The sequence below is a fragment of the Athene cunicularia genome (genome assembly GCF_003259725.1).
Source record: "Athene cunicularia isolate RWA chromosome 2 unlocalized genomic scaffold, athCun1 chr2_part1, whole genome shotgun sequence".
Classification (NCBI taxonomy): Eukaryota; Metazoa; Chordata; class Aves; order Strigiformes; family Strigidae; genus Athene; species Athene cunicularia.
Genome location: NW_020799095.1, coordinates 43566100 through 43588635, shown reverse-complemented (window position 1 = coordinate 43588635; position 22536 = coordinate 43566100). Strand labels below are relative to the sequence as shown.

The following is a 22536-nucleotide window of genomic DNA, read 5'->3' as shown; positions in this document are numbered from 1 at the left end:
CCTGTGAGTTTTGTATGTATTTCATATTTTCATACATGCCTGTTTTACAAAAAAAAAAAAAAAGGTGTTAGGTGGGGAATCCCTCTTTCTTAAAAATTCATAATTCACTAACTTGTATTTTTCAATGAGCCAGGGTAATTTGCTCTGTTGGGGGCAAGATAAAGAAAGCGAGAAAGTAAGGAAAAGAAAAGGTTGAGCTTCACTCATTTCCAGGCCAAGAAATAGCATTCCTCTGCCTACACTTCTGGTACTACCCAGATGTGTACTAGCCACCCTGAAGTTTTTTGTTGTTTGTTAACCCCTGGATTTTGAATATGAATATGATTATGAATATGCAAATACTCATACTTTGTAAAGGAACTTAAAGTAGATATTCATTTATGGATTTAATCTCCAATGCTGACTGATGACAGTGGGGAAGAGATGACTATTCACGTAAATGATCTTGCCTTATTGTATCCAAGTCTTGCAGAACGTGCTTACATTAAAGGGAGTCTTTCCCACAGGCCTAAGTGAAAAGATCAATACCACAACCCAACAGTTACTTACCTACAGATTTAAGTTGGCTCTTGGGTCAGATACTTTAAAATTGCTACTGGGATATACATATGTGTTTACATTTTAATTACTGTACAAGAAGACTTTATGTTCTAGTGAAATTCTAAAGTATGTTCTTTTTTTTTTTTTTTTTTTAAAGGGGGTAATTGATCATTAAAAAGACTTAAAGCAAATTTTCCTTTGGTGTGTTTGTAGGGTGATGGCAGAATATCAGTTCAGTACATAACTGAAGAGTGTCTAAAGAAATTGGATACAAAGCAGCAGACAAACACTCTACTGAATATGGTTTGGAGAGATTCTGCTAGTGAAGAAGTCTTTACCCTGATGGCATCAATCTGCCACACGCTAATGGTACAACACCGAATGATGGTGCCAAAAGTCAGGCAAGTATAAATGATAGTGATGTTGAACTGTTGTACATCTAAAGTGGATTTTATTAGCTAAACTTGTTTTAAATACCCTGTGGGTTTTTTTCTATGTTTTCTTTTATAATCAGCTGAAATAAATGAGAATGTCAGAATTTAAATAATAATTCCAGGCAAATCAAAGAGCGGATTCTTTTTTTCTTATTTTAATTCTTGTTCATTGTGCTCTCTCCAGAGTGATAGCTGAATGCAAAAGTGTAAGCTCTGTTTAGTACTTGCAAATAAGTTAGTATTTTATCACCACATTGAGGACTATGGAACAGGGAGTGTTTGTGATGAGAAAATCACACACAAAAAGGGATTGCGGAGGTTCTTGAAGGGAGTTTATCTGTCTACTTGCTCAGAGGTGTTAAGTGTCATTCTATCAGAAGTTTGTCTAGCTTGTTTTTAAAACTTTCAGTGGTATGGATTCCACAGTCTCTCTAGCTAGCTGAGTGTTGAAACCAATTTGTTCTCTACCCTCTATATCCAATATCTCTCTTGCTACAAATTAAAATGATTCCCAACTACTGAAAGTCACTGTTGTTTGGGAAGGGCTTTGGCACCTGAGATGGACATAAAAGACTTGTTTGTTTCTACAGCATTCTTTTACAAAATCTGCAAATCACAAATATCAGTAACAATGAAAGATTTTTGACCTTTTTGTTATCATACTAAGACCCATCAGTATTAACACTGTTCTGGTGCAGGTAGTTCTGAATAAGTATGTAGTTGCTGGTAGTAAACTAAGTATTTAGGGAATGCTGTAAACATAATCAATTCAAACTGCATTGTAAACAGTGATACAGAAAACTAATTAGGTGCTATCTTAGCCCAATGGTGTTTATAGCTGTTAGAGGAAGTAAGATGTCAGTGAAACTGTGATCCCTCGATTAGGGTAATTAGGTCTTTGTAGACTAATTGCATTAGAGCAGGATGTGAGACCTGAAGATCATAGCAGCAGTTGAATTAGTATGCCTGCTTTATTGTTGCAAGTAGTACATTGCCTTGGATAGTAATTACTGAGTTTAAATGCATCACTGCTTTGACTTGAGGTTTGCTGGTGAACTGTGTGGAAAAGGGTGTGTAATGAATAAAGAAGTCACACAGAACTTTAATTATATGAGTATGGCATCTATTTCCTCTGAGAAGCTGTATTGGGTCTTTGCAGTTATTTGTGATAACAAACTAGTTACACATTGGATAAATTCAGGAGTTATGAAAGCTCTACTCAGCATTGTATAACAGAAAGCAATTTACAAATTTTAACTTTTGAATAGCTTCAAAATAGTTGAGTGCACTAATTTTAGAAATAAGTTGTAGAGGTAATGGTATTTGGGTCAGTAATACCAATGGAATTACTTTCGTGGTCAAAATTAAGTTAATTCACTGGTAAATTAAAGTAGACATTTAATTACTAGTTTGGACTTCCAAGTCAATTTTAAGTGTTGGGTTTGCTAGGCATCATTGTGTGAGGTGTCAAATCTTTTGTCCTATTCTCAGTGCATTATAGACCTGGCCTAAGTTACCAAGCAGCTATTGACTGTTTTTCAAAGGACACGTGATGCTTGTTTTAAAGGTAGTAAGCATTGTGCCATTTCAAAAGACAACTGAAAGATTTTTCACTGTTGATTTCCACTTTTTTTTTAATTGCCTGATGATTTTTTTATTGCCCAAATAATTTTGTCAAATTTAATGATAGTCTTTTGAACAACACTTCACGTGTTTTGAAACTTAACTTTTAAATTACTTAATATCAAAGTATATATATTTAATTAAACCATGTAGGAACAGTTAAGTGGAAATATTTAAGATTATTTTTAATGCCTTCTAAGAGCTCAGAAATGCTCTTTTATGTTCTATTTGGAAACATACTGGGTCAAATGATTTAAAACATTGAAAAGGTTGTTACAAAGACCACTTATTTAACAGCATTTACAACTGTAATAGAAAATAATGATAATTAAAAACGTAGAGGCTGCAAATCTGCAAAGTGGGATGCTGGATAAAGAGCATAATAACTGAAAATAACTTTAGCCTAATTTTCTTCAGTTATTGAAAAGTTAACACAAGCTTTTGAAAGGAAACAACAAATACTTCTGTATTGTTTTAATAGTTCTGAGGCTTTTTTCCTTCTTGAAAAAAGGTAAACTCAGAGTATAGAGTGTGTGTGTATGTATGTATGTGTGTATATATATATATATAAAGAGAGAGAGAGAGAGAGAGAGAGAGAATAGAGTATGTCACTACATTCAAGCTTTTTTTCTTGTGTCTTATCAGTACATCTTTGATTTGACTGATGATAACATTGTTGTTGCTGCTTTAGCTTGGTAGTTTCTTTGGTTTTGCAACAGAGACCAAAAGAGAACAGGACACCCAAAAGTACAATGTGGTGTTGAACAGAAGGAACAAGCCTCTAAAGTTTCTTTCTGATTCTCTACAGAGTGGTGGGATCCATATGTGGATTACTGGAACAGCACATTGCTTTGGGTTAGTTGTAAGAATTCTGATAAATTCCGAATTAAGTCCTGGAAAGATGCAGTTAAGCCAAATTAAAGAAAAAGGCCACAAGACTGGGAAAAGTTAGTTGTAACTAATGTTAAGTAAACTAGATGAGAGGTGTAGAATAAAATAGTGATTGTGAAGAGTTCATTGGGAATTGTACTTGTTTTCAGAAGTGTGGTGCTTTCATCTTTTCACTGTAAAGTTTAGATATATTATTGAATACAGTTATTAGAAATCTTGAATCTTGGAACGTAGTTCTTATTATAAAGAGATTTGCATGACTTTTGTTCATCAAAACTGTGCTTTAAATAACTGGTAAATTCTGTTTCTGCAAAATATTTAGGGGTGTATTTTAATACCATAGGTTTCAGGTCATGACTACAGTTTAATATTAAATAGTGAGGGTAAATGTGCTTGTGACCATATGTTACTACTGTTTAATTAACATAACACTGCTAACCTTAACCTGTGGTTGAAAATTGTTTGAAAAACCGACATTCTGGTGTAGTATGAGTAGCCTGTCTTCATACGTGTGCTGAAGATACTTAGGCTTGAGGCTGTTTTAGTAAGTCTTTAGGGAATGTTCTTACACTGTTGTGTTTTTCTTAAAACCAAAATAATTGTATGTGATTTTTTTTTTTTTTTTTTTTTTTTTTTTTTTTTTTTTAAAGCTTCACTTTACATTCTTGGTCCAATACAAGGAGAGGCAGAAGCATAAAGCAGCTTGAAGAGTGGTACAACTCATTTAATGCTGGCTTTGCATGCTCTCTCGTACCTGTGACACCTTGCAGTTCTGAAGTGTCAGAATCCACTGCTCCAGCAGCAGTGACCTTATGCAGACTGTATGAGCTCCTCTCATTCTAGTGTATTCTCTTCATTAACTTAAATGGTCTCAGTGGGAAACTAGGCCCAATTTATGACCTAGACTGAAAATCTTGCCTTTAACTAATTAACTTGTAGTGGTGCCTCAGCTAAATTAAGCTTAATGGGTCATTTAATCTGTCCCATTGCACAGGAGGAATTTGACACTTTTTAAACCAGAGGTGCCCAAAATACTGTTCTGGCGAGTACACATAAATCATGTAGCCTTTGTGGACAATTAGATACCTACAGAGAGAAGCAAGGTTTTAAATAAATGATCATTATGTATTTACTTTTGGGAGCAGATAATTTAATTTGGTATGATTAAACCAGATACTGAACAGAAGTTATTGGAGTGATTTTAACTCTATCATAGCCATGTATGACAATCTCATAATGAAGAAGTTGGTGGTATGCAGAACCACCAGATAGGGAGGGGTAAAACCCCAGGGTTTAAGCTATAACCGTTTGGTTTGTTTTTAGAATAGTACAAATATTGAAAGTAAAACCTGTGAGTTAGATTATAAAAAATTACATAAAATGAAATGATGTCTAGTCTTTTTGATTTCTAGTGTGTTTGTGTTCTTTAAAAGAAAAAGTGATCAAAATTGTATGGACACTCAAGCTTTGCATTAACTGATCTCTAAACTTTGTGGATATCAGTCCTTTGTCTTCAGGGTATATAAGATATCCTTGTAATGTTCTGCAGTTTATCAGGAATTATTATCTTGTGCTGTGTCATTTTAATGTAGGGTCTATCTGGAAATGCTGTTTTTGAGCAGTTGCACATCTTTTCTCTGCCAAAGAAAAAGACCCAATGAGATAGACTTTGACTTAGTTTAATTCTAAAAGTTTTTATTTTTTTTATTTCTTAAATTTTTTAGGCTTTTTCATCTTTTATTTCCAATGTGAAGCCAAAAATTTTGAGACTTCACTACAGCTAATTTCTTGAACTTTTGCAGAGAAATGACATTTCAAGGCCATCCTTGCACTCTGTGTGTAGTTTTTTGTTAAAAATTGTTATTTTCTACTTTGAAAGCCAATTTCTATACTTTGAGTGGGAGAGTAGTGGATTCTTTCTGCTGTCATTTCTTTCACAATGGATTATATTTCAGGTGTATCTAGTGATGTAAAATTTTTGTAACACAAGGCCTAATTCGCCCTTCTCTGTTTAGTTTGCATTTCATGTTTATTTTTCTGGTAATAGTATAGAAACTTTAGAATTGATTAATTAATCTGCTTCATATTTCATAGGTATTTCATATTGACAAAATAGGCTATATGATAACAGCTTCTACCAAATTTTCATTCTTGTATTTAACCAGATTTTCAGGGAAGGGAAATGTGAAAGTTGAATACATTCAGGATTTCTGGAATTGGGCCATGAAATATAGCAGGTGCTACAATTGACTGCCTGAATCACGGATATGGAATAAAAATGGCCAAAACTTAGACAAAGGTTATTATTATAAGCTCTTAAGGTTTGTCCTTTTTTCCCATTCATTATTGCTGAATATTGCTAGAATGAAAAAATGAATTACATTATGATAGGTTCAGTGTCCATAATGTTTGTTCATTTCTGCTAAAACTATTACATAATTTCCAGGGATGATTGTAAAATTAACAAGTTTTTACTTGGAAGCCCTATGAGACCTAATGGCACTGTGCCAAATTACTTTTCATTTCAAATATGAGGCTGAAAACTGAAGGTCACTGAGGAAATTCTCATTTCAGAAACCAAGACATCATTCAGATATTTGAACATTAAAATAAAAATCCTTATTCTAAATTAGCCTAGATATAATAAGCCCTTCCTTACATGATAATGTATAATTTCCACCCAAATGTAAAAATAATGTGACTTCAGAAGGAAATAAAATTCCCATGTATCAAATTCAGGATGAATTTTTAAAAAAAATTCCATATATTTAAAGTAGAATTTAATTTTACACTAAAACTTATCTTAAGCTGATATTAGCTGCACTTGCTTCAAATTTGTCTCAAACTTAGTAATGATCACCAACATGCAGCTTCTCTGGAATATGTCAAGCCCTCAGCTCCTTAAACGTAGTGAGTTATCTGTGTATTCGAAATGCAAGGTTTTTGAAAGAAGAGGAGTGATATTTCAGCAAGAATGCACTGCAAACCAGAGGTTGCTTGCATTTCATTTTCCCTTCTTCTGCATGCTCCCATTCTATTTCCAAAACTCCTTGTGCCTGTGAAACTGTCCTTTCTGTTTAGTGAAGAGTTCTGCCCTTCGCGGTGCTACTTTATCCTCACACAGTTCCTTGTTTGTGTGACTAGCTTTTGGTGAATGCATGTGAAGGGACTAGCTGGGTGGATGCACAAGAGAGGCTGTAATTCAGTGTATGCAGCAAAAAGAGCCCGCAGGGAACCAGTAAAAGACCTAGAGGCAAATGGCACTATGCAGTATTTGCTTAAGTGGGTGTGTAGGTTTTCTTGCGTTTTTTTTGTTTTAATATCTTTAAATGAATTCCTGCATAAACCATTCTCAAATGACTTTAAGTGTTTACTGATGTCTTTTTTCCTTAATGTTATGTGTTCTTCCTTTCCTTTTGCCATCTGTCAAATTTTAATTTATCCATGTGGTCCGTAATAAAGATTGTTTTTTTAAGGCAGCAGCTAGTCTACCATCCCTGCTTCCATTTCCCAGCCTCCTACCTCTTGCATGTGTGGTCACAGGGAATTTTGATACTATTGACCTCTAAGAGGAGATGTGGACCTGAGTATCTGGTTTGCCTTATTTATTTGAATAGTAATTAGGAGACCTAGGAAAGTAGCATTTAGGATAACTAACTGAATATAGTTCTTCAGTATCTGCAGAATGAATATTTAGTCCATCAAATCCTGTTTGGTTTCCTAGAAGACATTAATTGTTTCAACTGTTGCAACATTGCTTCCTGCAGGGGAAAAAATAGGCTGGAGGAGACTTTGATTCCAGGAAGCTTTTTATTTCTCATTGCTATAAAGAGTTTATTGTGCTGTAATCATTTCTGAAATAATATGATTGAAGTCTGTCCTGTATATAACTGACTTGTGAACATAAACATTTATTTTTACAGGTGTATAAACCATTTTCTGCCTACATATGGATTAATGTATGTGTAGCTGTCCTGACAGGCATTGTTCCACTGATGCAGTTACGTTTGTATCTGCCATGCAGAATATACTTGTTCAATTGCTCATAATTCTAACTCAATAGTTGCTTCTAGCATAAATTAACTGTAAGGTATTTTAGCAAAAAATTGGTATGTTTGTTAATGTCAGAAGGACTGCAGAAGTGACCTGTTAACTAGTTGGTGTCATTTTCTGTATTAGACTTGAAAAAAATCCCAGATAAATAACTCAGAGTTCATGTTATTTTTATTAATGTGTGTTTAATTCTGGGGAATACTGCAAACTTGGGTTTATACTGTGTGTTTTTTTTTCTGAGTTAATGAAAACTTTATTTTAGGTATAAGGATTTATATGCTTGTTTTTCAGTTTTTGGGGCTTTCACCAGATTTGATTAGAATAAGATCTTCCATCTAGGGGGGGGAGTTAAATTGTTAATATATGAGAAATGCTTGACAGAAAAGTTCTTACAGAAGCATTGTATTTTGCAAGTAACAGTATTTTGGAAGACAATTTGTTTGAACTTCCTCTTGCAGGCTTCTTTATAGTTTAGCCTTTAATGCCAGATTCCTGAGGCATCTTTGGTATTTGATATCGTCAATGACTACACGAATGATTACAGGGTATGTATTACACCGTTTCTGAAACTGAGTCTTTGTTAAAATAGAGCGTGTTTAGTGAAAAGAGCATGAGACAGTTAGTGGTATGACAGTGCTTGTGGAAGATGACTAAACCAGGACTGTTATGGTTATTTAGTTCCTGTGATTTCATAAAACTGAGCAAAATCTTCGACAGTTGTAAATAAATAAAATCTTTACTTAAAAAAAGGTGGATGTTCTGTAGTTTTTGGAGTGATTACTCGCATCAGTATAACAAGCACTGATGCCCCAGGTATCTCATCCCAAGTATGTGAGTTTTAGCTCATATATGTTTATTAGTCCAGAAATTGATGGTGCCAGAAACATGTTGCCAGGGAACTGAGACACTGGACCTACAGATTTGTGCTGTGATGACATCCAAATTAGTTACTCTCTTTGCTTTGTGTCTGTGTCCTAAACCAGAAAGTACCTGCAATCTGTAATAGTTAAGGTCGAAGTTTATATATCATCAAGACACTGAGATACTGCAGTGACAGAAACTGACAAAGAGTAACCTTATTTTGCAAGAATGGGAAATAGTACTTATTTAGCTGAGTGCTGTCCCTATTTTGCTGTAGGAGCTACTGCTAAATATATTTACTAGAATGCTGAATTAATACTTTTAGAGTATTTAATTAACCATCTCTTTAATTTTTCATTTTATATTTTGAGGTCTATGGTGCCACTCCTTCAAGTGATTTCAAGAGGCTCTCCAATGTCTTTAGAAGACTCTAGTCGAATTATCCCTCTCTTCTACCTTTTTAGTTCTTTGTTTAGTCATTCACTTATTTCTATTCATGATAATGAATTCTTTGGTGATCCAATAGAAGGTGAGTTTAAAGCATGCAAAATAGCAGTGCTTTTCAAAACGTGTTTATGTAAGGCTACAGAGTTTTCTGGGCTCTGACTTGCTGACATCTGTGGGGAAGGCTTTTCTGGGCTGACTTGCTGATAGTCCCCTGAGCACTCAGCTGTCAGCTGGCTCTTTCATGGTGATTGCATTTAGAAAAAAGAGGAAAAAAAATGATGGTCTGTACCTTGGGAGACCTAGCTTTACAGGGTCTGATATGGAAGTTCTTAATTATGATAATTTTAAATGAGTTAGTGAAGAGAGTGAAGTTCTGGACTGAACCTGTAGTGTAACAGAAAAATTTAACATAGCAGGAATCACAAAGGAGAATAAGAGAACATTGTACTTAAAGTCATTGTGACTGCAAACAACAATTACAAGACCTGATTACCTTTATAAATGTATATTCGTTCTCTTTTTTGGTGATGGTTGTTTTCTCTACCTTTAGATTTTGTGTGTGAATACTAAAGTTCCAATGAAATAAGTGGGTTGTTTTTAATAACGAAATGATTAAGAAAAAAATTGTTTAAGGAAACCTCTGCTTTATGTAGTTGTAGGTCAGAGACAATCATCAATGATGCCTTTTACACTAGAAGAGCTTGTAGTATTGTCACGCTGCCTTCGAGATGCATGTTTAGGAATCATAAAGTTGGCTTATCCAGAAACAAAACCAGAGGTTCGTGAGGAGTATATTGCAGCATTTAGAAGTGTTGGAGTAACAAAAAATACGGAAATGCAGCAGTGTATACAGACAGAGCAAAAAAGGTGGATCCAGTTATTCAAGGTAAATTATGTCAATTTTTAGAACATATTTAAATACAATTTCCAGGTTTCTGCTGAATATACGAGATTTTAACATATATGCTAAACCTTGAGTAATTAAACTCTGATAACTGTAACAAATATTTTTTTTTGCTCCTGGCAAGCAAGAAATTTAACCTAGGAGTTATCCTGTTTATAAAAAAGTTACTGTGTAGACTGTAGGTTTTAACTTGGACTCTCATGTCATTATGATTTTATGTAGATGTGAAATTCTAACTGAATCACATATTTACTCAAGTACTTCTCTATTAGAAGCTTCACTGAACTGGTACCATGCTGTATTGGTTTTGTTGGTGTTCTGCTAAAATTTGTTGGTCCTGTTCCTTTGGGAATACTAATGGGATGGTGAATCTGGCTTAGCAAATGTAAACTTAATGTATGTTCTTTCTGGATATCTACCAATGTATTTCTGCTAGTTTTATCTATGGCATCATACCTAAGACATGAGTTAAGAGAAGCTGAAAATCTTGGCAAGAAAAAACCTAATATAACTGTTGCTGAAAAGGAGTGCTTGACTTGTCATGAAAATTCTGCAGCAAACACATCTAGTCAGCTAAAATTGCTCATTAAAGAAGTGGGAGCAGAAGAAATGCATTTTCCAGATTGAATGCTAGATTTACAGTCTGTTTAATACTGGCGACCTCTCGTGCACTAATGTTCAGTTCGAGTCATCAGCTGTCCCTTCAGGTCTTTTTATCACTGCTTTTGTCAAGCTATCTATTTAATTGAAAGAAGTTAATTGAATGAAAATGATCAACTAAGCTTGTATTAATATTGCTAATGGAACTTTCTTCTTGGCCATGTTTGGAGAAAGATGTCATGCAAGACTTTAGGAAAGGCCCATTAAGGCTTGCACTTAACCTGATGGGCTAATTAAGGAATGCTTATTCATTCTACAAGTCTAAGATAGCCTCTATCCAGCCTATTCTCTCTGATTTTACAACACATTTCACTTATGCGCATAAGCATTAATAGCAGTGAGAGTAACTGATAATGTTTTGATTGCATTGAATATAGTCCTAATGCACCACTGAATTTGTAATTTGCAGGGATTGATCTAATACATGTTTGCACAATTTAATTTAATTACTTGTCTTCAAATTGCCAAATAAACTTTCGATTTAAAGGTCACAAGTGAAAACCCCAATATGTCTATTTTTCTAAGAAGGATGGCATGCTAGGGGTATTTTATGTATGCAGTTTATATCATGCCATCTTCTAGTTCTTCTCTTTAGTTTGTCATATTTAATAAAACATTATAAGCTGCTTACATTTCAGGTGAACTTGATAATATTTTGCTGTCATTGAGGAAGCTGTAAAATCCCGAGTTACTCTGTTCCACTTTGGCAGTCAGGAATTAAATTTACAGTGGAACTGCCTGAACTCAGTGTACTCTTACTATTTTCAGGACCCAGAGTGGTCTCCCATCAGCTGAATTACAAATGTAAATCTTGAGGGTATCTCAGAGGCTCTGGTTCTACCTGAAAAAGTAGCTAATAACAAAACTTCCTTCAGAAACATATTGTTACAGATAAAAATTCAACATGGCTAAAGTTCACTCATCAAGACAACTACAGTACAGCACTGAGTCTTTCCTGAGGGCAGCTGCAAAAGAACTTCTTTCCAGTAAGCAGGCAGTGATATCTTCTTCCAAATCATTAAAACAGAGCTAAAGGAGTTAATAATAAATTTATACAGAAAATACTTTTCTTTCTTTTACACTATCTCAAATATATGAGAGATTTAGCTTTGCTAAAGCTTTTGCAAGCTGTCAGCAGGAAAGGCGGCACATTCCTTCCCTATCATGTATGTTTTATTTTTTCTTTTTATTTCTCGCACTTGTTTTGCGTATTTTCCATGCCACTGGAATTGGCATGGAAAATGAAATAAATTCTTGTACATGTATCCATGCAAACATAGGCTTTACTTCTGCAAGGTAGTGGTAAATCTGAAAACAGTGAGACTGCTGACAATGATGCGCATATTTACTAACAGATTGGAAGTCTTTGGTAATATTTACATGTGGAAATGTCTTTATTCAGCAGAATCCCCCTTTCTTGGCTTGGTTTACTATTGAATAGTGTAGTCAAGTGTTAGAGATTCCATAGAAGGACTGAAGCTGTGAGTACATGAAAATGGATTTTGTCAAATAAAAGAATTATTTCGCTACTTTAAAGCAATCCTATGAAATTAAGTCACTGAATTTTAGTTTTGAATGTTGCTTGCACTTGGCGCTTTACTAGAAAGAAATCCTCCTATTGATAGTGTTCTCAGTGCCCATTCATTATGTAGAAGTAACTCCATTCTCACCTAATTTGGTTCATCTTCCTTTAAGGATTCTTTAACTGCTTGTAAAATATTTTATTAGCATGTTCTTCATGTGGATAATTTTTTTTCAGATTTTTTTTTCTTTTTAAAAAATTTCTTTTCCATACAGTGGTAATGGGACCACAGAGCTTCAGTGACCTAACCTGCCCTTATAAAATTCAGTGCAAGGTGATGAAAATTCCTGTGTCGTCAGACAGTTCCCTTAATAGCATTCTTTGGTCTGTCTTTATTCAAGATGTTACTTTACAAACTGGATCTTAAAAGATCTTTTGTGCAGCATCTAGACACAGAATCCTTTAGAAGGCCCATTAAACTCCTTGTTACTTTTAACACCTGCCCATTAAGACTGTCTTCCAACAAGATTACTTCAGAAAAGCTTTGTGTATTTTTTTTCTATTGATTTTTCAAATGCTGTAGTCCTAAATTGCAAAACAGGCTGCTGTTCACTGTATCAGTGATAATGTGTTTTTAGGCTAGTAATTTAATAATGTATTGATTCCACTTAATTATGTTTTATGTAGTGTTGGACTAAGTTGGTTCTGCTTTGGAGAGAAGGCAACCAAGTATTACAATTGTGCTTGAGATGGAGTAGTTATCTTGATATCTCTACTACTTCCCCCCCCCCGCCGGATTGGAGGAGACTACCAAGAAAAATATTAAATTTGCAAAGACACCCTAATGATCATGATAACAATTTTTCTCAGCCTCCCAATTTTGTTATGAAGATGTGTATAAAACAGTTGTCTATTCAGTTTTCTCATTTTCTGACTGTATGGTTATAATAATTACAATTACCTTTCATCATTTGAATTCCTTGTGAATAAAGATGAATTAAACATAGGGGTTTAAGTTAATGTGGTTGGGCGAAGTATGGGTGTACGCATCATCACCCACTACAGTTCAGCTGATAAGCAAAAGTTTATTACGCTACTCGGTGGTTTTCAGGTAAATGCTTATACCTTCTGTTGGAAAAAGGCTTGCTAACGTAACACACTAAAGGGCTTTTACCTAACACATTCTAGTTTGTAAATAACTTTATGGTAATACAGCATATGTGTGCACATTAAACAAAATGACAACCAGCTTCCCTACACGTAACATTTTTAGGACTGTAGGTGCTTTTTGTGCTGCTTACTGTGATCACCAGAAGAATTATTTGGTCACTGTCCTTTTCCTGGAAGTGGTCATCTTGTAATCTGCTTTCAGTCATGCTTGGGCTAGGCCTTTCTCAGGAGTGGTTTTACTTTCTGAATCTGGTATGTTGGATCCTTTAACAATCTTCTGATAGAGTTTACTGTACAGTATAAACAACTGAGCTAGCCACACAAGGGTCTGTTTTAATAGAGACAAGAACTTTGAGGGTACAGTTAATTTAATAAATTGTTAGCTACTTCAGGATGAGATGATCTTTATTTCTCTAGCCAGCTTTGAAACACTAACAGGATACTTGCTGACATGAAACGGAGCCTGTAGTGTCTTTTCACATGTAGACATTTACCCTCAAAAATACCAGCATTTCTTTTTTTCACATGGGTAATCACCTCAGTGTCTAGTGAGGTGGTACCATCAGCAGATACTTATTTATCTGAGGCACCTTTAGCTGGAAATGCTTTAGTTCGTTAATGCAGCAACCAGAAGTAATTAGTTTTTCATGTTCTTTAGAGATGTAACTTTTGCTGTTATCTTTTGCTACCAATTTAATGCTTCTGCCCTCCCCTTCTCTACTTTCTGAACTTAGTGTTGGCTTTTATGCAGTTTGGCTGTTGAGAAGCACATCACATAATCTTCTGCTGGCTAGTTTATTGACTATAGGCAGAAATATCCACTGTTTATTAGTTGATCCTCAGATTTGCTTAGTGTCGAGTGATACATGTGACCTTTGTCTTGAGATGGCAAGCAAAAGTTCCATTCTTCTGTTGAGCATTTTCCTTGAAAAACGATGCACAGAAATTTAAGAATCCTTCTTTTGAACAAGGAAAACCTATAAATCAGCCAAATTGTTCTGAATCTCAGTTCTGGAATGAGAGGTAGTAAAGAGTAGCTATATAGCTTGCTCTTCTAAAACATCTATCTTATTCACACATTTAATTTCTGGAAAGCTACATAAGCGAAAATAAAAACTGTATAAAAGACCATTGTATAAACTACCTGGTTAGGTATTACTTTTAAAAAATAAGTAATATAATGCTGGTAATGATTTGTTTAGGCTTCACTGAAGTGCCATACAACTTTTTAGGTGTACAGGGTAGTCCTAGGATTACTTAGTTTAGGTAGTCCTAATTACTAGGTTTTGGAATAAGCCAATTTTTTTGATGACTTAAAAGTGAACGCCAATTACTTACCCACATTTTAAGGTATTTAAGTATAAGCGTAAGGTTTTCTAAGTTAAAAATAAGTAACAATTTCATACATTACTGACATTTTTATAAGTTTTTGCTTGGAGATTATACAGTTTTGTTCAGAGTGTAAATGTATATTGAATGTATGTGTTTCTGACACCTAGGTCATCACAAACTTAGTGAAAATGTTGAAATCTAGAGATACGAGGAGAAATTTCTGCCCACCAAATCACTGGCTCTCAGAACAAGAAAATATTAAAGCAGATAAGGTAATATCCTTTTTCCATGTAGCCTTACAGGTGCCAAAGTTTCAACGGTAAAGTGTTTGATTCCTGACAGTGTCAGTGATATTAATATTGCACAGATTTAGTGTAGTTTAAGACCTGGAGTAATGCTGCTTTTATCTAAAGTCTTGCATCTGTTAAGAAATTTTTATGTTAAATCGCATTTTCAATCCATAATGTGGAACCCATTCTACAGTGTGACAGCGTAAATCATCTGCACTTACAGCAGAGGAAAATTGAAAATCTGGTAGCATTTTGTTGAATTTTATTTTCTAGTTATTTTAAGTACTTCTCATAATAAAAATGCTAAATAATTGTTCTATAGTGGGGGAAAACCCCTCAAAATTCTCTTCCAAAAGAAAAGAAAATTCAGTAGCATTTTCTGTACTTACCTCACTTAGAAAGTACTTTTTTTTTTCCTAAGAGCTTTTGACAAAAATGGCATTGAGCTTAAAAAGTGTACGTGCAAAAGAAAATACTAACATGAAGGTGTAAGTGCATCCTTTGAATCACTGAAACTTGGATCCTAGAAAACTAGTTACACCTCAGACTGCCTTGCACTATTAGATGCCTTAACAGTTGGAAGTTTTGCACAGAATAGTTAACAATGAGCTCTTCTGTTTATCTTTGATTGCACATTTGCTTGCCTTGTGTTCAAGATTTCACTTTCTCTCTGTGACAGTTCTTTATAGTTCATAGGAAAAAGTGCCTACGCAACTTAGAGAAAGTAGTAGTAGTCTTAAACTCTGATGCTAACCTTATTCTAAGTACAAAATGAACAGGATTTGACATCTCAAAACTCAACTCAGCTTCTCTAGTATCTTAAATACCAGAATTTAATCTAACATTGTATGCTACCTTTAAATGATATATAGATGTCATATTATATTGTCGTTAATTTTGCAGCTCAGCTTTAAGCTACAAGTATAGGGATTGATTAGAAATTAAGATACTTAGGCATTCAGACACACTCCTGGATGTGACAATTTTATGTATTTACTATGTAATAGTAAATTGTAATAGGTAATTAGATGATGTTTAACTGTAAAATACTGTTAATTTATTAGGTTACGCAGCTGTATGTGCCGTCTGCTAGACATGTCTGGAGAGTCAGAAGAATGGGAAGAATAGGACCGTTGCAATCTACTTTGGATGGTAATACACTGTATATGCAATTTTTGCTTTACTAAGTCAGAACAGTTGGCCTTATGCAGAGAAAATCTACCTTTTCTGTACCTTGGTTGAGTATTCTGTATATGATCTTAACGATAGGCAAAACCTTTTGTTTCAGATATTTAAAAAAAGGGGTACTTGTATACACATGTCTGTGTGTGTCTTTAGAATATTGAATGTACAAAATCTTTCCCAAGCTTCTGCTGGCATCAGTGAGGAGAAATGATGAGGTGGACAAATGATACGTTTTAAAAATGTGTGTATTAATGTATATGAAAAGCAGTTGCATTAGATGCAACATTAATAAAGTTGCAGAAGATGTAAAGCATTGAGGCTTTACTTTTACTGTATACTATAAACAAACCTCTTTATTATATATTAAACTGCAGCAAACAAGCTTTAGGTACCATGATAAGTATTAATTATTGTTTATAAATATTGTCTCTATTTAGATAAGGCAGAAACTTAACCCCTTGAGTTAAAGTATCTGGACTTTAAGAAACTTCCAAAGAAAGATGAGAGAATTGGACCAACTTAGGAAAGAGTAAATTTACCCTAGTTTAGTTCTGCCAATATGTTTTCTCATGTATACAGTCTGTTTCTTTCAGCTTTTTGTACCTTTGTAGCTTCGCTATTCTAGAATTTTACTTTGCTATGCTCAGGTAAAATAATCATTAAATCACAAATAATTGTGAAGATGTAATAATGAAGTAAAAATGGGACCTTTAGGCAGCAAAATGATTCATCTATGAGACTCCATAGTCTCTTTCAAGATGATGTAGTCTGTTTGAGTATCTTAGCCAGGTACAGTAGATCATTTAGAGAAGACTGTAGCCTTTGAATGCTGCCATAGGGTTGTACAGAATTAAGGGCTTTGTCCAAGGCTGAAACCTAAGGACTTCTTATAATGATATTTTTTATTTGAATAGCTATGATAGTATATGTTTACTTTGATTACCTTATTAGTCTAGTTGCTGGATAACAACTAGTTGGTCCAGTGTAAGTACTCCTCAGAATTTTGAATTGAATATATTTCCAGTTTAGTCTTCTCTTTGGAAATTGCCCATTCTAAGTGATTGATAATATAAAGTCTTAAAACCAGGTGTTTTAGCAGAATTGCCAGGCTTCAACAGGCCTGTATCCTGTATACCTTATGGACTCTACTTCAGAAATGCCTGTTTCTTCCACTGACCTACACGGCTGTTGACAGCTATACTGTTGTGATGTTCTTCACAGTCAGGCCTGTTCAATATTTATTACTTCCAGATTCTCCCCCATGCTACTAGTCTACTAGTCTCTTTCCCCTTAATACATGCAGTATCTTGAGCTCTCTCCCTTGTCTTCCTTGCAATAATAGTACCAGTTCCCTCCATTTCATTAGTTGCCTTGGTCTAGTCAGTTGTTGAATAAGGAATGCACATGCTGTGGTTGGTGCAGAGCCAGCTACATGCCCTCCTTTTCTTGGTGGGCTGTCAGACAAGCTGAGACACTGAACAGAGCAGATAACTGAGCTTTCCTTGTTTCTGTAAGCAGGTCACTAAAGGAATTTATTTTTTCTGTCCAGTTGAAAATTTTCACAAAACTCAGTATTTTTGAGTCTCCTATTTTCTGTCAAAGTTAAAATTCAGCTGGTTAGCTCAAAAGGTGTGTTGGAGGCAAGATGGAGGGGAAAGATGACACAGTGTGTTCATGTAAGCCTCGTTATCATATGAAATCAGGCTAAAAAAAGTACAGTCAACATGAATGTGTGAAAACAAGCAGGTAACAATGTGCACATGACTTGTTTAATCCTTCTTGACTCCATATGGGTTAAAGCCAATTAGCATGAAAGTACTGCTGAATCACATATGGTCATGTTTATTTGTGCTTTTTCATTTACTTAAATGGCAGACTCCTGAGTTCTAAATGTCCTCTGTATTGATGACTCCATCCCATATTTCTCTTTAAAGAAAGAAGCTGTGATGGAGAAATGCAGATAAAGTTGACTAATTGAGTGGAATAATTGAACTGTCGAAGTCATGTAGTACTTTACCTTTGCTGTACATGCTCTTTTTACTTAAAATGCTTTTAACTGTTAGCTTAATAGGCTACATACATTGACTTTAATTAAAAATGTTTACTAAGTAAATAAAGGTAATCATAGATAAGCATTTTATCAGAAATTCCAAAGTGTTGCAATGTTGAAACCTGCCCCAAATGAATATTCATCAAGTATAGTGATGTTTTGGGTTATGTCATGTTAAATTGGTGCTTAAAATATCCCTGCTTAAAGTGCTTTGTGGAGTAAAAATAAAAAAAACCCCAACATTGAAGTGATGTCCAGTTGCAGAAGGAATGCTAGTCACCACAGGTAGGAGCCAAACGAAAAATTTGAAACTGTCGTCATAAATCAGACTGGGTAATGATTGTGAAGCATTTGCTCCCATTTTATAATGTGGTCTATAAATACTCTAGGCTCTGGAGTCTTTTTTCAATAAAGTGGTTATTAAACATGAAAATGAAACAACTAAGGAGCTGTGGGCTTTGTTTTCTCTGTAGACTGAAGCTAGGTGGACCTTTAACCACAGTGTCTAGTCAGTGAGCAATACCAATTTTTTTTTTTTTTCCCTGCAGTTAATAGTTTACCGTCAGGTATGTGCTCAGCAACTGAGTTTCTTCCCCTGAAGTTAGAATACGTTTGTAATTTCTACTGTGCATCACCTAAAGTTGAGTTGTTTCCTAAAAACATCCTCTGTGGGTATAAGAAGGTTCAAAGGAGCTGCATGATAGCTTGGAAAACCGCATGCAACTGAGTCTCTCTGTTGCTGTGGTTTCTTGAATTATTTTCTAATATTGTTTTCTTAAGCACATTATACAATTTCTTGATATTCTTTCCACTATTTCTGCAGTGACTAGGAATTAATGTGATCACTGAACTTGATGTTGGGATAAAAAAACCCCTCTGGAACAAATGTTATCTTTCTGTTGGTTTCATTAGATTTGGTTTAATTCTTAGATTGTCTAACCAAAAAGATTTGTTTGAAAGTAAATGTTATAGTTGAAAGCACAATACCTTTAAACTGTTACGATCATTGGGATGGGACTATTGTGTATTTCTGCAATGAATGTTCTAATTACTTAAAACTTCTTCATTGTGTTCTATTATATATTTTTCCTTAAGTGAAAAATTAAACATTGGTAATAAGAAAATGACTTTTTTCTTCTGAATGAAATAAAAAATACAGGAGTACTTATTTTTATACACATTGTTTTCAGTGTTTTCATTACTTACGTTTCCTGTAGTTTGTCTGTAGAAACTAAGGAAACGTAAGGCTTTGTGTGACTGTTTAGTAAATAAACTATTTTAATGTATGTGTTTCTATACAATGTAAATTGAGTCACTAGATACAAAAAAAAAAAAAAAGCTGTTTAAAGAAGGTTCTTTCCAAAATTTTAAAAATTATTATTTCTATTTCAAGTGGGTTTGGAGCCAGCACCTCTTTCTGTATCTGAAGAACGACAACTTGCAATTCTGACAGAGCTGCCTTTTGTAGTTCCTTTTGAAGAAAGAGTAAAGGTACCTAATTTCTCATTTAATATGGAATTTTTTTTTAGTTTTATTTTCAGTAAGTATAAAAAGAGTGCTTAGTTAAGTAGAAACTGGGTTGTTTCCCTACAGAAGGGTATGACAGGCCGTACTGTGTTTCTTCAGTACTCGTGGCAACTGAACATTTGAAGTTAATTACTTTTCTCTTATTTTACTAGCTACATTATCCTTTATAATAATTGCATTAAAATTAAAAACATGTATTCCAAGATATATTGGAGCAGTTGTATGTTTATAATAAACTGCAGTCCTTACTCAGTGATTGATCTACATGATTGCACCCTCTTGTGGTAAGCAGAGCACTAACTAGTTGTGTATCTGTAATAAACAGATTGCAAGGTCAAGACTAGAGACTGTGCAGTGGGTGGATTTACTGAGAATGAGATGACGGATGTCCATTTTGAGAAAATTAATGTCTAGAGATTAAATTTCTTCATTCATAGCTGAGTAGTTGAATATGAGTAGAGCACGTAATTTAAAATTTGCAAGATTCTTGTACTATTGGATTTGCTTTTGAATGTTTTCTAGATTTTAAGCATGTAATTGTTAGTTCTATTACCTATTTCAGATTGCATCATATTTTTTTAAAGCTATTATTCTGTTATAACAGTGTCAGTTACTTAAAAACTGCTCTTTGAATTGTCTTGGAAACACTAAGTTGCAAGATGCCATCAAGAGAGTGAAGAATAGTTCATAGGGAAAGTAAATTAGTATTTGTCAAAAAAGACAGTGACAGCTTTGGTAGAAAAGGAGTGGTTTTTCCAGGCTTCAATTAAGCAGTTTTTCTAACAAAACATCTTAATACCATATGGTGATATTGCACTAGGGTTACAGGGAAAAAAATGGAAGTGACCTCAAGCAAGGATGTCTGTTATGATTTAGTAAAGCTATGTAGAGATACATATATGTTAAGTTTCTGGAATTCATAAAACCTTGTTTGGTTTTATCACAAAAAATGAAGCAGCAATTCAGTGAGAGCTTGCTCTGTGTATAGTTTTATCCTGCTTTTATAGTTCAAAGAGGAGATGCTCTTTTACTACTGTTTGGACCAAATACGGTCCTTATTGTGTAATAATGGGAGTCTACATCCTTTTGAAGTGTCCCACTGTCCTTGCAAAACAACTTGTAATAGGAGAAGATATCTTATCTGGTGGGTGGTTGTTTTTTTTTTTTAAATTTGACTAGCTGTCATCTATGCTGCAATTGAATGTGGTAGTACAGCTCAATGCTGTTTCCATGTGTGCGTTGTTCCATGTGTCCTTTCATTTTCTGACTTCTGCATGAGATTTTTACCTTGAATTACCAGATACCCTTATAAAATTACTGAATCCAGTTTCATGGTAGGCTCTTCAGCCCTCTGACTCCTGGGCATGTTACTCTCTTTAGCCTTAAGGCACACTGGTGTGCACCTTTCAGTCTGATATTTACATGTGGGAGGTAATGAATCCAATTTATATCAAGTGCTTCGGTTCTTACTTACTTAAGCTATACTTCCATCAGCTTGCCTATATGGTGATGTTACTTTCTGTGGTGTGTACTTCAGTCAGCATTGCTTACTTTTCCATGTTTTAGTCTGAAGTCATTATAAATGCTTCAGTTATGTGTTAGGGTTCTTATTTTCAGGACTAACATATGCATGAACACTGGATTATGTAGGAGTCCAGACTGTATGAAGAACAATTTTCTATGAGATACACCTCCAAGAGATTCTTTCCATCTGGTGCTGTGTAATAATAGTTAATAAACCATATCTAGCCATGCTTCAGGAAGGAGAATGGTGGTAAGCATATTCTCATTCCCTGTACATAAAAAGAAGTTGTCTGTGTGTCTTGATGTCAAAGAAATGTAGAAAAATATAGGTCAGAAGGGACCTCTGGAAGTACTCTAGTCAACATCCTTCCTCATATAGGAGTAACTTCAGAGCTGGGTCAGGATGCTCAAGGACTTGTCCAGATGAGTTTTGACTATCTCCAAAGATGGAGATTTTGCAGACTCTTTGTGCAACCTCTTCCAATACTTAATCACTCTCATGAATTTTTTTTTTTCATTATGTCTATTCAACATTTCTCTTTCTGCAGCTTAGGACTATTTTTTTCTTGTCTTCCTCCTGTGTACCTTAGGGAAGAATCTGGCTTTGTCTACACTGTAATCTTCCTGCTTGGAGAGCATCTTCTTCACTACCTACCGTTGTCCATAGAAACAGTAGATGTGAGACCTTATTTTAGCTTTGTCTGCTGTTTTCAGATTTTGCTCTTTCATGGTAAATTTGTTGTTTTTAAACATCCCTAGAGACTCTTACTTAATCTTTTTAGTTAAGGAAGCAGTCTGTGATATTTTTGGGAGACTACATCCCTTACAAAATGTACTGAACTATTTATTCAATATGGGAAAGATGCAAGAGAGGATGTAGTAAACAGACACTCCCTGGATTGAGGGTATCTTGAACATTATTATACATTAGACAATCCCCTCCCATGCTGCTCTTGGCATAGAAACCCAGGTAGCTACAGTTACTCCTCAGGTGAACTTTAACAGGTTCCTGTTGTGACGACTTGCAAAAGGGCAATTTGAACTTCAATTTGTACTTCAGCTGCTGGCATTATTTTTTTAATTGGTATGGTTCTTTGTTTAATATGGCAGTGCTATCCACTGTTTTGCTTTGAGTTACTTGCTCACTGCTCCTGAGAGGAGAACTGATACCTAACTTCTCGTTACTGAGAATGTTCCTTCCTAAGCATTACAAAAGTGACAAAAAATTATTTATTAGTATTGAGGATAGCCTCTGTGTATGGAAAATATTCTTGTGAATTTTTCCCTTTGTTTTTGAATACTCTGCATTTCAGAACTCTGAAAGTTAGGGAGAGGAAACTGGAATCACTCACACAGTGTCTGTAGATATGCCTCAATATGTAGAAAGAACTGAGGATGATATCTTAGCATGAAAAAGGTTTTTGCTTGTCTGTCTCCTCTTCTTTCCTCCCCTGGGACATGGCTCTGTATTATGTTTCTGCAGTTCAGTGAGAGAGAAGACAAATCACTTGAAAATGGGTGCT

The 22536-nt window shown here is 34.7% G+C and overlaps 1 protein-coding gene across 2 annotated transcripts in view; it reads left to right on the top strand.

Annotated features, from left to right (window-relative positions):
- Positions 1-22536, top strand: part of UBE3C (ubiquitin protein ligase E3C) — an 82011-nt gene that overhangs the window by 22779 nt on the left and 36696 nt on the right. For both annotated transcript variants that reach the window (XM_026842008.1, XM_026842009.1), the window contains exons 10-16: positions 754-941; positions 8000-8086; positions 8774-8931; positions 9503-9735; positions 14605-14709; positions 15792-15879; positions 19356-19453. In XM_026842008.1, coding sequence (XP_026697809.1) covers positions 754-941; positions 8000-8086; positions 8774-8931; positions 9503-9735; positions 14605-14709; positions 15792-15879; positions 19356-19453 — 957 coding nt within the window. The remainder of the gene's footprint in view (positions 1-753; positions 942-7999; positions 8087-8773; positions 8932-9502; positions 9736-14604; positions 14710-15791; positions 15880-19355; positions 19454-22536) is intronic.